General features: G+C 59.4%; 1 protein-coding gene across 1 annotated transcript in view; it reads right to left on the reverse strand.

The window, feature by feature from the left end:
- LOC140425860 (synaptonemal complex protein 2-like) overlaps positions 1-13294 on the reverse strand; it is a 157324-nt gene that overhangs the window by 73351 nt on the left and 70679 nt on the right. The window contains exons 7-8 of the mRNA XM_072510244.1: positions 11127-11194; positions 84-132 (exon numbers count right to left, since the gene is read on the reverse strand). Coding sequence (XP_072366345.1) covers positions 84-132; positions 11127-11194 — 117 coding nt within the window. The remainder of the gene's footprint in view (positions 1-83; positions 133-11126; positions 11195-13294) is intronic.

A 13294-nucleotide genomic window follows, 5' to 3' on the forward strand; every position in this document is an offset into this window, starting at 1 on the left:
TTCCCCACAACTCTGGATCAGTGACTGAACCCTAACCCTTGGAGCTGTGCCCGATGCATGTTCTTCATTTGCTGGGATCTGACCTTTTGTGGATATCCTCCCTGGAAACCTATTTGATGGTAGTTTCATTTCCTAGATTAACAAAATATAGCTTTGTTAGACAGCAAAGGCTACAAGCACTGATCAAATACCATTTTCAATCAACTCAGCAAATCAAACACCCAAATATGTGCACAAAATGATTAATACTTTTGCCCAGAAACATTCTGATTATGATTTCCATGTGTCCAGTGACATGAGATAACTTAGATTACAATTGACTGCAGGTGCGCTCTGGAATTTTCCCTTCAGACACAATAGCTACTATTATAGTTTGGTGGGATGCAGTCTATTCTTTTTTTAAAACATTCAGCAAGGCAAAACATTTGACAAAATGATAGACTCAACAATTTTGTTTTTATAAATTTAGAGTACCCCATTATTTTTTTTCCCCAATTAAGGGGCAACTGAGCGTGGCCTACACATCTTTTGGTTGTGGGGGTGAAACCCACGCAGACATGTGAGAATAACAAAGTAATACATTAGGGATATACACGATATACCTGCAGGTGACAGCAAAAAGGCAGAAATATTAATGAATTACTTTGCCTTGTCAGGGAGACTAGGATGGTGAGCATGACATTGGAATATTAAAAAAACATGTCAAATAGAAAGTGGGAAGATGGTGCAGAAGGGGCATGAGGAAGAACATTGTTTACGCTGAGGGTAGGGGGTGTCTGGAATTCGCTGCCTGGGTTGGTGGTGGAGGCAGAGACCTTAAACTATTTTTAAAAGTACCTGGATCTGCACCTTAAGTGCTGTAAGTAATAGACTGGACCAGGTGCTTGACGGTGGGATTAAAAAGGGCACCTGGATGTTCTCAGGCTGGCATGAACAAATGGGACGAGTGACTTCCTTCTGTGCTGCAACTTTTCTAGGATTCTGCAAGTCAATAACTAGTCCAACTCAGAAGATATGAATGTTTTCATCTGCACATAGTAAATGATGTGGAGATGCCGGACATAGTAAATGTCATGGAAGTGATAGCAGAGGAACGATTACTTAAAATAAACCTAATTTAAAAAGGGTATGGTGTGTAAGGGTCCTTCCTGTTTATTCAGTTATTTCCCCTTTCTTTTACTTTGCTGTTCGTATTTTTGATCCATGGATGATTAATGGACATGTATCTTTAAGGCAAGCAGCAGAATTCAGTAGTTACAGGAGAGAACACACTGCTGGTTTAAACAAGAGTGCCAGACATTGTCGGCACCAGATGGACGGGGACTCAGTTTGACTGAGTGGCCCAAAATACTCTTCCTGGTAGCAGGTGGTAATTGGATCCTATCATAGAATCCCTACAGTGAAGGAGGAGGTCATTTGGCCCATTGAGTCTGCATCAACTCAGTGGAATGATTTTCAGAGTCCCAAGGAGTTTCAGTTTGATCCTGGCAGCACAGAGACAAGGTCCTGCTACTCTCTCCTCTGTGTTTTCACCAGAAAAGCTGCGAGTGCTGTATTTCTGAACTTGCAGAGAACCTGAATGAATGAATAAATCAACAGAGAAGACTAGTGCAGGCTGCAAACAGAGACTTTAACCCGCAAGCTTGCTGTGAAGGAAGGTGGACTAATAACCACCATCTGGAACAAAGACTTTGTTTCTCTTTAACCATTTCCACGTGGGGGGGGGGGGGGGGAAAGAGAGAAAGAGAGAGAGAGAGAGAGGGAGGGCGGAGAGAGAGAGAGAGAGAGAGAGAGAGAGAGGGAGAGGGCGGAGAGAGAGAGAGAGAGAGGGAGAGGGCGGAGAGAGAGAGAGAGAGAGGGAGAGGGCGGAGAGAGAGAGAGAGAGAGGGAGAGGGCGGAGAGAGAGAGAGAGAGAGGGAGAGGGCGGAGAGAGAGAGAGAGAGGGAGAGGGCGGAGAGAGAGAGAGAGAGAGAGGGCGGAGGGAGGGCGGGCGGAGGGAGGGCGGGCGGAGGGAGGGCGGGCGGAGGGAGGGCGGGCGGAGGGAGGGCGGGCGGAGGGAGGGCGGGCGGAGGGAGGGCGGGCGGAGGGAGGGCGGGCGGAGGGAGGGCGGGCGGAGGGAGGGCGGGCGGAGGGAGGGCGGGCGGAGGGAGGGCGGGCGGAGGGAGGGCGGGCGGAGGGAGGGCGGGCGGAGGGCGGGCGGGCGGAGGGCGGGCGGGCGGAGGGCGGGCGGGCGGAGGGCGGGCGGGCGGAGGGCGGGCGGGCGGAGGGCGGGCGGGCGGAGGGCGGGCGGGCGGAGGGCGGGCGGGCGGAGGGCGGGCGGGCGGAGGGCGGGCGGAGGGGGGGCGGGCGGAGGGGGGGCGGGCGGAGGGGGGGCGGGCGGAGGGGGGCGGGCGGAGGGGGGGCGGGCGGAGGGGGGGCGGGCGGAGGGGGGGCGGGCGGAGGGGGGGCGGGCGGAGGGGGGGCGGGCGGAGGGGGGCGGGCGGAGGGGGGGCGGGCGGAGGGGGGCGGGCGGAGGGGGGCGGGCGGAGGGGGGGCGGGCGGAGGGGGGGCGGGCGGAGGGGGGGCGGGCGGAGGGGGGGCGGGCGGAGGGGGGGCGGGCGGAGGGGGGGCGGGCGGAGGGGGGGCGGGCGGAGGGGGGGCGGGCGGAGGGGGGGCGGGCGGAGGGGGGGCGGGCGGAGGGGGGGCGGGCGGAGGGGGGGCGGGCGGAGGGGGGGCGGGCGGAGGGGGGGCGGGCGGAGGGGGGGCGGGCGGAGGGGGGCGGGCGGAGGGGGGGCGGGCGGAGGGGGGCGGGCGGAGAGGGGGCGGGCGGAGAGGGGGCGGGCGGAGAGGGGGCGGGCGGAGAGGGGGCGGGCGGAGAGGGGGCGGGCGGAGAGGGGGCGGGCGGAGAGGGGGCGGGCGGAGAGGGGGCGGGCGGAGAGGGGGCGGGCGGAGAGGGGGCGGGCGGAGAGGGGGCGGGCGGAGAGGGGGCGGGCGGAGAGGGGGCGGGCGGAGAGGGGGCGGGCGGAGAGGGGGCGGGCGGAGAGGGGGCGGGCGGAGAGGGGGCGGGCGGAGAGGGGGCGGGCGGAGAGGGGGCGGGCGGAGAGGGGGCGGGCGGAGAGGGGGCGGGCGGAGAGGGGGCGGGCGGAGAGGGGGCGGGCGGAGAGGGGGCGGGCGGAGAGGGGGCGGGCGGAGAGGGGGCGGGCGGAGAGGGGGCGGGCGGAGAGGGGGCGGGCGGAGAGGGGGCGGGCGGAGAGGGGGCGGGCGGAGAGGGGGCGGGCGGAGAGGGGGCGGGCGGAGAGGGGGCGGGCGGAGAGGGGGCGGGCGGAGAGGGGGCGGGCGGAGAGGGGGCGGGCGGAGAGGGGGCGGGCGGAGAGGGGGCGGGCGGAGAGGGGGCGGGCGGAGAGGGGGCGGGCGGAGAGGGGGCGGGCGGAGAGGGGGCGGGCGGAGAGGGGGCGGGCGGAGAGGGGGCGGGCGGAGAGGGGGCGGGCGGAGAGGGGGCGGGCGGAGAGGGGGCGGGCGGAGAGGGGGCGGGCGGAGAGGGGGCGGGCGGAGAGGGGGCGGGCGGAGAGGGGGCGGGCGGAGAGGGGGCGGGCGGAGAGGGGGCGGGCGGAGAGGGGGCGGGCGGAGAGGGGGCGGGCGGAGAGGGGGCGGGCGGAGAGGGGGCGGGCGGAGAGGGGGCGGGCGGAGAGGGGGCGGGCGGAGAGGGGGCGGGCGGAGAGGGGGCGGGCGGAGAGGGGGCGGGCGGAGAGGGGGCGGGCGGAGAGGGGGCGGGCGGAGAGGGGGCGGGCGGAGAGGGGGCGGGCGGAGAGGGGGCGGGCGGAGAGGGGGCGGGCGGAGAGGGGGCGGGCGGAGAGGGGGCGGGCGGAGAGGGGGCGGGCGGAGAGGGGGCGGGCGGAGAGGGGGCGGGCGGAGAGGGGGCGGGCGGAGAGGGGGCGGGCGGAGAGGGGGCGGGCGGAGAGGGGGCGGGCGGAGAGGGGGCGGGCGGAGAGGGGGCGGGCGGAGAGGGGGCGGGCGGAGAGGGGGCGGGCGGAGAGGGGGCGGGCGGAGAGGGGGCGGGCGGAGAGGGGGCGGGCGGAGAGGGGGCGGGCGGAGAGGGGGCGGGCGGAGAGGGGGCGGGCGGAGAGGGGGCGGGCGGAGAGGGGGCGGGCGGAGAGGGGGCGGGCGGAGAGGGGGCGGGCGGAGAGGGGGCGGGCGGAGAGGGGGCGGGCGGAGAGGGGGCGGGCGGAGAGGGGGCGGGCGGAGAGGGGGCGGGCGGAGAGGGGGCGGGCGGAGAGGGGGCGGGCGGAGAGGGGGCGGGCGGAGAGGGGGCGGGCGGAGAGGGGGCGGGCGGAGAGGGGGCGGGCGGAGAGGGGGCGGGCGGAGAGGGGGCGGGCGGAGAGGGGGCGGGCGGAGAGGGGGCGGGCGGAGAGGGGGCGGGCGGAGAGGGGGCGGGCGGAGAGGGGGCGGGCGGAGAGGGGGCGGGCGGAGAGGGGGCGGGCGGAGAGGGGGCGGGCGGAGAGGGGGCGGGCGGAGAGGGGGCGGGCGGAGAGGGGGCGGGCGGAGAGGGGGCGGGCGGAGAGGGGGCGGGCGGAGAGGGGGCGGGCGGAGAGGGGGCGGGCGGAGAGGGGGCGGGCGGAGAGGGGGCGGGCGGAGAGGGGGCGGGCGGAGAGGGGGCGGGCGGAGAGGGGGCGGGCGGAGAGGGGGCGGGCGGAGAGGGGGCGGGCGGAGAGGGGGCGGGCGGAGAGGGGGCGGGCGGAGAGGGGGCGGGCGGAGAGGGGGCGGGCGGAGAGGGGGCGGGCGGAGAGGGGGCGGGCGGAGAGGGGGCGGGCGGAGAGGGGGCGGGCGGAGAGGGGGCGGGCGGAGAGGGGGCGGGCGGAGAGGGGGCGGGCGGAGAGGGGGCGGGCGGAGAGGGGGCGGGCGGAGAGGGGGCGGGCGGAGAGGGGGCGGGCGGAGAGGGGGCGGGCGGAGAGGGGGCGGGCGGAGAGGGGGCGGGCGGAGAGGGGGCGGGCGGAGAGGGGGCGGGCGGAGAGGGGGCGGGCGGAGAGGGGGCGGGCGGAGAGGGGGCGGGCGGAGAGGGGGCGGGCGGAGAGGGGGCGGGCGGAGAGGGGGCGGGCGGAGAGGGGGCGGGCGGAGAGGGGGCGGGCGGAGAGGGGGCGGGCGGAGAGGGGGCGGGCGGAGAGGGGGCGGGCGGAGAGGGGGCGGGCGGAGAGGGGGCGGGCGGAGAGGGGGCGGGCGGAGAGGGGGCGGGCGGAGAGGGGGCGGGCGGAGAGGGGGCGGGCGGAGAGGGGGCGGGCGGAGAGGGGGCGGGCGGAGAGGGGGCGGGCGGAGAGGGGGCGGGCGGAGAGGGGGCGGGCGGAGAGGGGGCGGGCGGAGAGGGGGCGGGCGGAGAGGGGGCGGGCGGAGAGGGGGCGGGCGGAGAGGGGGCGGGCGGAGAGGGGGCGGGCGGAGAGGGGGCGGGCGGAGAGGGGGCGGGCGGAGAGGGGGCGGGCGGAGAGGGGGCGGGCGGAGAGGGGGCGGGCGGAGAGGGGGCGGGCGGAGAGGGGGCGGGCGGAGAGGGGGCGGGCGGAGAGGGGGAGGGCGGAGAGCGGGAGGGCGGAGAGCGGGAGGGGGGAGAGCGGGAGGGGGGAGAGCGGGAGGGGGGGAGAGGGAGGGGGAGAAGAGGGAGGGGGGGAAGAGGGAGGGCGGAAGAGGGAGGGCGGAAGAGGGAGGGGGGGGAAGAGGGAGGGGGGGAAGAGGGAGGGGGGAAGAGGGAGGGGGGAAGAAGAGGGAGGGGGGAAGAAGAGGGAGGGGGGAAGAAGAGGGAGGGGGGAAGAAGAGGGAGGGGGGAAGAAGAGGGAGGGGGGAAGAAGAGGGAGGGGGGAAGAAGAGGGAGGGGGGAAGAGAGAGGGAGGGGGGAAGAGAGAGGGGGGAAGAGAGAGGGGGGAAGAGAGAGGGGGGAAGAGAGAGGGGGGAAGAGAGAGGGGGGGGGAAGAGAGAGGGGGGGGGAAGAGAGAGGGGGGGGGGAGAGAGAGGGGGGGGGGGAAGAGAGAGAACATAAGAACAAGGAGCAGGAGTAGGCCATCTGGCCCCTCCAGCCTGCTCCACCATTCAATGAGATCATGGCTGATCTTTTGTGGACTCAGCTCCACTTTCCGGCCTGAACTACCATAACCCTTAATCCCTTTATTCTTCAAAAAACTATCTTTATCTTAAAAACATTTAATGAAGGAGCCTCTACTGCTTCACTGGGCAAGGAATTCCATAGATTCACAACCCTTTGGGTGAAGAAGTTCCTCCTAAACTCAGTCCTAAATCTACTTCCCCTTATTTTGAGGCAATGCCCCCTAGTTCTGCTTTCACCCGCCAGTGGAAACAACCTGCCCACATCGATCCTATTTATTCCCTTCATAATCTTATATGTTTCTATAAGATCCCCCCTCATCCTCCTGAATTCCAACGAGTACAGCCCCAGTCCCCTCAACCTCTCCTCTTAATCCAACCCCTTTAACTCTGGGATTAACCTAGTGAATCTCCTCTGCACACCCTCCAGTGCCAGTACGTCCTTTCTCAAGTAAGGAGACCAAAACTGAACACAATCTTCCAGGTGTGGCCTTACTAACACCTTATACAATTGCAGCAGAACCTCCCTAGTCTTAAACTCCATCCCTCTAGCAATGAAGGACAAAATTCCTTTTTAATCACCTGTTGCACCTGAAAACCAACTTTTTGCGACTCCTGCCCAGGTCTCTCGGCACAGCAGCATGTTTTAATTTTTTATCATTTAAATAATAATCCCTTTTGCTGTTATTCCGACCAAAATGGATAACCTCACATTTGTCAACATTGTATTCCATCTGCCAGACCCTAGCCCATTCACTTAGCCTATCCAAATCCCTCTGCAGACTTCCAGTATCCTCTGCACTTTTTGCTTTACCACTTATCTTAGTGCCGTCTGCAAACTTGGACACATTGCCCTTGGTCCCCAACTCCAAATCATCTATGTAAATTGTGAACAGTTGTGGGCCCAACACTGATCCCTGAGGGACACCACTAGCTACTGATTGCCAATCAGAGAAACACCCATTAATCCCCACTCTTTGCTTTCTATTAATTAACCAATCCTCTATCCATGCTACTACTTTCCCCTTAATGACATGCATCTTTATCTTGTGCAACAACCTTTTGTGTGGCACCTTGTCAAAGGCTTTCTGGAAATCCAGATATAACACATCCATTGGCTCCCCGTTATCTACCGCACTGTTAATGTCCTCAAAAAATTCCACTAAATTAGTTAGGCACGACCTACCCTTTATGAACCCATGCTGCGTCTGTCCAATGGGACAATTTCCATCCAGATGCCTCGCTATTTCTTCCTTGATGATAGATTCCAGCATCTTCCCTACTACCGAAGTTAAGCTCACTGGTTACAATGGGATGAGAGCAAACTAGCTAAGGTAGACTGGGAGCAAAGACTTTATGATAAACAGTTGAGGAACAGTGGAGAACCTTCCAAGTGGGGGCGACGGGGGGGAGGGAGGGGGCGACGGGGGGGAGGGAGGGGGCGACGGGGGGGAGGGAGGGGGCGACGGGGGGGAGGGAGGGGGCGACGGGGGGGGAGGGAGGGGGCGACGGGGGGAGGGAGGGGGCGACGGGGGGAGGGAGGGGGCGACGGGGGGGAGGGAGGGGGCGACGGGGGGAGGGGGAGGGCGACGGGGGGAGGGGGAGGGCGACGGGGGGAGGGAGAGGGCGACGGGGGGAGGGAGAGGGCGACGGGGGGAGGGAGAGGGCGACGGGGGGAGGGAGAGGGCGACGGGGGGAGGGAGAGGGCGACGGGGGGAGGGAGAGGGCGACGGGGGGAGGGAGAGGGCGACGGGGGGAGGGAGAGGGCGACGGGGGGAGGGAGAGGGCGACGGGGGGAGGGAGAGGGCGACGGGGGGAGGGAGAGGGCGACGGGGGGAGGGAGAGGGCGACGGGGGGAGGGAGAGGGCGACGGGGGGGAGGGAGAGGGCGACGGGGGGGAGGGAGAGGGCGACGGGGGGAGGGAGAGGGCGACGGGGGGGAGGGAGAGGGCGACGGGGGGGAGGGAGAGGGCGACGGGGGGGAGGGAGAGGGCGACGGGGGGGAGGGAGAGGGCGACGGGGGGGAGGGAGAGGGCGACGGGGGGGAGGGAGAGGGCGACGGGGGGGAGGGAGAGGGCGACGGGGGGGAGGGAGAGGGCGACGGGGGGGAGGGAGAGGGCGACGGGGGGGAGGGAGAGGGCGACGGGGGGGAGGGAGAGGGCGACGGGGGGGAGGGAGAGGGCGACGGGGGGGAGGGAGAGGGCGACGGGGGGGAGGGAGAGGGCGACGGGGGGGAGGGAGAGGGCGACGGGGGGGAGGGAGAGGGCGACGGGGGGGAGGGAGAGGGCGACGGGGGGGAGGGAGAGGGCGACGGGTAGAGAGGGCGACGGGTAGAGAGGGCGACGGGTAGAGAGGGCGACGGGTAGAGAGGGCGACGGGTAGAGAGGGCGACGGGTAGAGAGGGCGACGGGTAGAGAGGGCGACGGGTAGAGAGGGCGACGGGTAGAGAGGGCGACGGGTAGAGAGGGCGACGGGTAGAGAGGGCGACGGGTAGAGAGGGCGACGGGTAGAGAGGGCGACGGGTAGAGAGGGCGACGGGTAGAGAGGGCGACGGGTAGAGAGGGCGACGGTAGAGAGGGCGACGGGTAGAGAGGGCGACGGGTAGAGAGGGCGACGGGTAGAGAGGGCGACGGGTAGAGAGGGCGACGGGTAGAGAGGGCGACGGGTAGAGAGGGCGACGGGTAGAGAGGGCGACGGGTAGAGAGGGCGACGGGTAGAGAGGGCGACGGGTAGAGAGGGCGACGGGTAGAGAGGGCGACGGGTAGAGAGGGCGACGGGTAGAGAGGGCGACGGGTAGAGAGGGCGACGGGTAGAGAGGGCGACGGGTAGAGAGGGCGACGGGTAGAGAGGGCGACGGGTAGAGAGGGCGACGGGTAGAGAGGGCGACGGGTAGAGAGGGCGACGGGTAGAGAGGGCGACGGGTAGAGAGGGCGACGGGTAGAGAGGGCGACGGGTAGAGAGGGCGACGGGTAGAGAGGGCGACGGGTAGAGAGGGCGACGGGTAGAGAGGGCGACGGGTAGAGAGGGCGACGGGTAGAGAGGGCGACGGGTAGAGAGGGCGACGGGTAGAGAGGGCGACGGGTAGAGAGGGCGACGGGTAGAGAGGGCGACGGGTAGAGAGGGCGACGGGTAGAGAGGGCGACGGGTAGAGAGGGCGACGGGTAGAGAGGGCGACGGGTTAGAGAGGGCGACGGGTAGAGAGGGCGACGGGTAGAGAGGGCGACGGGTAGAGAGGGCGACGGGTAGAGAGGGCGACGGGTAGAGAGGGCGACGGGTAGAGAGGGCGACGGGTAGAGAGGGCGACGGGTAGAGAGGGCGACGGGTAGAGAGAGCGACGGGTAGAGAGAGCGACGGGTAGAGAGAGCGACGGGTAGAGAGAGCGACGGGTAGAGAGAGCGACGGGTAGAGAGAGCGACGGGTAGAGAGAGCGACGGGTAGAGAGAGCGACGGGTAGAGAGAGCGACGGGTAGAGAGAGCGACGGGTAGAGAGAGCGACGGGGATTGTGTGTGAGAGATTATAGTTCTTGTTATAAATAAACAGTAATTGTGTTTACATTTATAAATCTGGTGACTGTAATTATTGGGCAGCCAAGGGTCAAAGATTGTGGGTGTTCTTCTAAGAATTATTGATGAATTCAATTGTGTTGAGACTTTGGGTCAAATGGGGCTGGAATTGACTGTGTCCTAGCTCAGGGTGTTATAAAAGGTACGAAAGGACAGGCAGTCAGCTAATGCGATTCTTACATTTTATTTTTAAACAGAGTAAGTCCGAGGAAACCAAGGCCAATTAGTCACCAAATAGTGCGTGATGAGGCCGATAAATAGCGCCACTGATTTTTATCATAATTCCTAATAGTGACCACAGATGGAGCTGCGGTCTTCAATTAACTGTTCCCCATCCATTTCACCAGAGGACATTGGTAAGCTCAACCTCTTTGGGTTTGTGCATCATGTACTCTAATGGTGAGATTCATGCAGCAAGTATAAAATAGATAGACAAGTGAAAGTACTTTTGGAAAATTATAACCTTTGCTATTCAGTGTCAAATTGGTCACTAAACATCAATTACATCCAATCAACAATACAAATATATTGTGTAAATTGGTTAATCAATTATTTTGAAACATGCCTGCAATTATTTTGAACAGTTATAACATTTTATATTTCTGGTTGAGAATCTGCGGGGATTCAATATCAACGATTCCTACAAATTGGGCTGGTTTTAGTAAGGGCTAGTCTAGCACAGTGGGCTAAACAGCTGGCTTGTAATGCAGAACAAGGCAGCAGCGCAGGTTCAATTCCCGTACTGGCCTCCCCGAACAGGTGGCGGAATGTGGCGACTTGGGGCTTTTCACAGTAATTTAATTGAAGCCTACTTGTGACAATAAACGATTATTATTAAATTGATGAGATTAACATCTAGAGATTATCAATATTGTTGCTGCTCCGCCACTTGTCCAATTAGAGCTCAAGTGGAGTAAAAAGAAATTAATGCCAAATATGTGCTGTAAATCCAAGTATATTAATTACATTTTATCTTCCTTCTATTGTTTAAAAATTCAGTAAATTAAATCAATTATGTTTTAGATTTCTTACCCATTACTGTTACTTGCCCTTTCCATTTTTTCTGTCAACTTGCATAGAAGTTGTTGGGTGCAAAGCACCAGAAGCTTCCCCATTACCTCAGTGAAGAAAGTGTTTGTGCGAAGTTAGACTACTTGCAGGTTATTCATTCTCAGAGAACTGCAATCCAAACTTGTCCACATTAGTTAGCAATCAAGGGAAGAAATCCCCCAAATAAACTTTTTCCTTAACCCAGGGTTGCTGAAGCAAACCAGAATCTCTTCTGTAACGCTAGCTGACAGCAACTTACTCTGTGCACACTGCACTGAATCAAAGTATAACCAACTAAGCAGCTAAACCATGGAAGGAATGTGTTTGGCTATAATGAGTTAGACACTGAACCAACCACATACGTTAATGCCAAGTCCAAAATAATTATCAGTATAGCCTCATGAAACAAGCGTTTTAATGTTTCGACACAATAATACTCAGAATACTAATTCTTACCTGTGTATCAGGTGGAGTCAGCAGCGATGTCCCAATGACCGGATTGTTTCGGATTGAAAAATCATTAGCTAGAGAAAATTACAAAGCAAATATTGGGATGTTAGAGAAAATTTAAGGAAACACTAATGCCCTTGTTTTTTATGTATGCAACACTGACTTTTACAGTGTGTGCTTCCATGTAGAATCATAGAATTTACAGTGCAGAAGGAGGCCATTCAGCCCATCGAGTCTACACCGGCCCTTGGAAAAGAGCACCCGATACAATCCCACACCTCCACCTATTCCCGTAACCCAGTAATCCCACCACACCCCATCTTTTGGACACCAAGGGCAATTTAGCCTGGCCAATCCATCTAACCTGCACATCTTTGTGCTCTAGCTGTCCTTCAGTAACTTTACCCAAATCTAGAAAGTGAGAGAGCAGGATATCCGATTACAGAAAATATCAGTCATACCTGAAAAGGCCTTTGATCAGTATCCACGGTCATGCTTTCAAACCTGGGGTGCTTTAACGCAGAGAGTTCTGGGCTCAGTGCAAAAAGGGAACCCTCCATAAAATTATCCACAACACTAAAGCAGCTGGATTAAGATATCAAGTACTAAATTTCCATCTAATAAAAATGGAATTTGACCAATTCAATCACAATTAAACTTGATCAGGGTCATCAATCTTATGACTGATTACATGAGTAGTTAGATAACCTTCATATATAACTAGGGACATTATACTTTGGAATTGAGAAAATGGTCATAGGCCAATAGATAGGCATTTTAGCCCAAAGTCATTTCACACACAACGTGGGCAATACATTAATAAAAGCAAATTACTCCAGATAACGGAATCTGAAACCAAAGAGAAAATGCTGGAAAATCTCAGAAGGTCTGGCAGCATCTGTAGGGAGAAAAAAAAGAGTGAACGTTTCGAGTCCAGATGACCCTTTGTTAAAGTACGCTTTTTTCTCCCTACAGACGCTACCAGACCTTCTGAGATTTCCCAGCATTTTCTCTGTGGGCAATACTTATTTTAATTAAAACCAGCTTTTATTTAAAGACGGACAACATGCACTTAATTTTGGTAATAGCCATTAGACTTTGCATGCTCATCTTTTTTGGAAATAGCTATCGATAAAGACTATCCTTTCATAATTTAAACGCTTTATTCAATAAAAAAGGGATTTGAAAAGCAGATAATACAAATTAGTGATAGTTCAGTCTAGAATTTAGTGTGTTTCCTATTAAGATGCCATTCTTCAAATTTAGCTCAGTGTATTGTGGAAGAGTGTGGGCTTCTGAATGTAGAATTGAACATGGTCAGTCACCTGGAATAGTAAGAATGTAACCTTTACTGAACTAGAAAATAACCTTTAAGGGTCACTATTTTGATAATAAAAGTTTAAAAGAGTGAAATTAATTGGAATATAAAATATGCATATATTGATCAGATACATACATGCTCGGTTTAAAAATTAGATTATACTCAACAACTAAATAATAGTGAATTACAAGTGATAATCAAAAGGGAAAAGTTTAATCACGGAGGTGGCACCGATCGCTTCCAATGAAATTGTAATTTACTTTAGAGGGTTATAAACATACAGGGTTTTTCTCCAAAAAGCCTAAGTATTGAAGAAGAGTTTAAGAATTAAACCTCAAACCAATGCTTCTCAGGTTATCAAACAGCCGGACACTTTAAAACAAAAGTTGTGTGTGTCCTGCAGTTCAGACAGCTGAAACAACTTGGGGATTTAAGGTAATGCTTTGATTTAGATATCGGATGGAAATCCTAAAAGAATCTTTCATCTGCAGCATAAGTCTATTTTACTGGATTTGATATTAGAACAAAAACTATTTTCCATCTTTAATATTGATGTACTTTATCCACTTAAGAATATTGAATGTTAAATGTTTTTTTAAAAATAAACTTGTAAATAAGTTTGTAAGATATAATGCCTCATGTAGTTTTCTGTATGCAACTTAAGAACCCTCTCTCTATTTCCTAAGTGGGGAAGAGGTTCTCCAAACCCTTATATGATCTGATTTGAACGGGTAGAGGGCATCCTGAAGGGGGAGGGCAAACAGGCAGAGGTCATTGTACATATTGGTACTAACGACATAGGCAGGAAGGGGCATGAGGTCCTGCAGCAGGAGTTCAGGGAGCTAGGCAGAAA

The sequence above is a fragment of the Scyliorhinus torazame genome, chromosome 6 (assembly GCF_047496885.1).
Source record: "Scyliorhinus torazame isolate Kashiwa2021f chromosome 6, sScyTor2.1, whole genome shotgun sequence".
NCBI classification, from domain to species: Eukaryota; Metazoa; Chordata; class Chondrichthyes; order Carcharhiniformes; family Scyliorhinidae; genus Scyliorhinus; species Scyliorhinus torazame.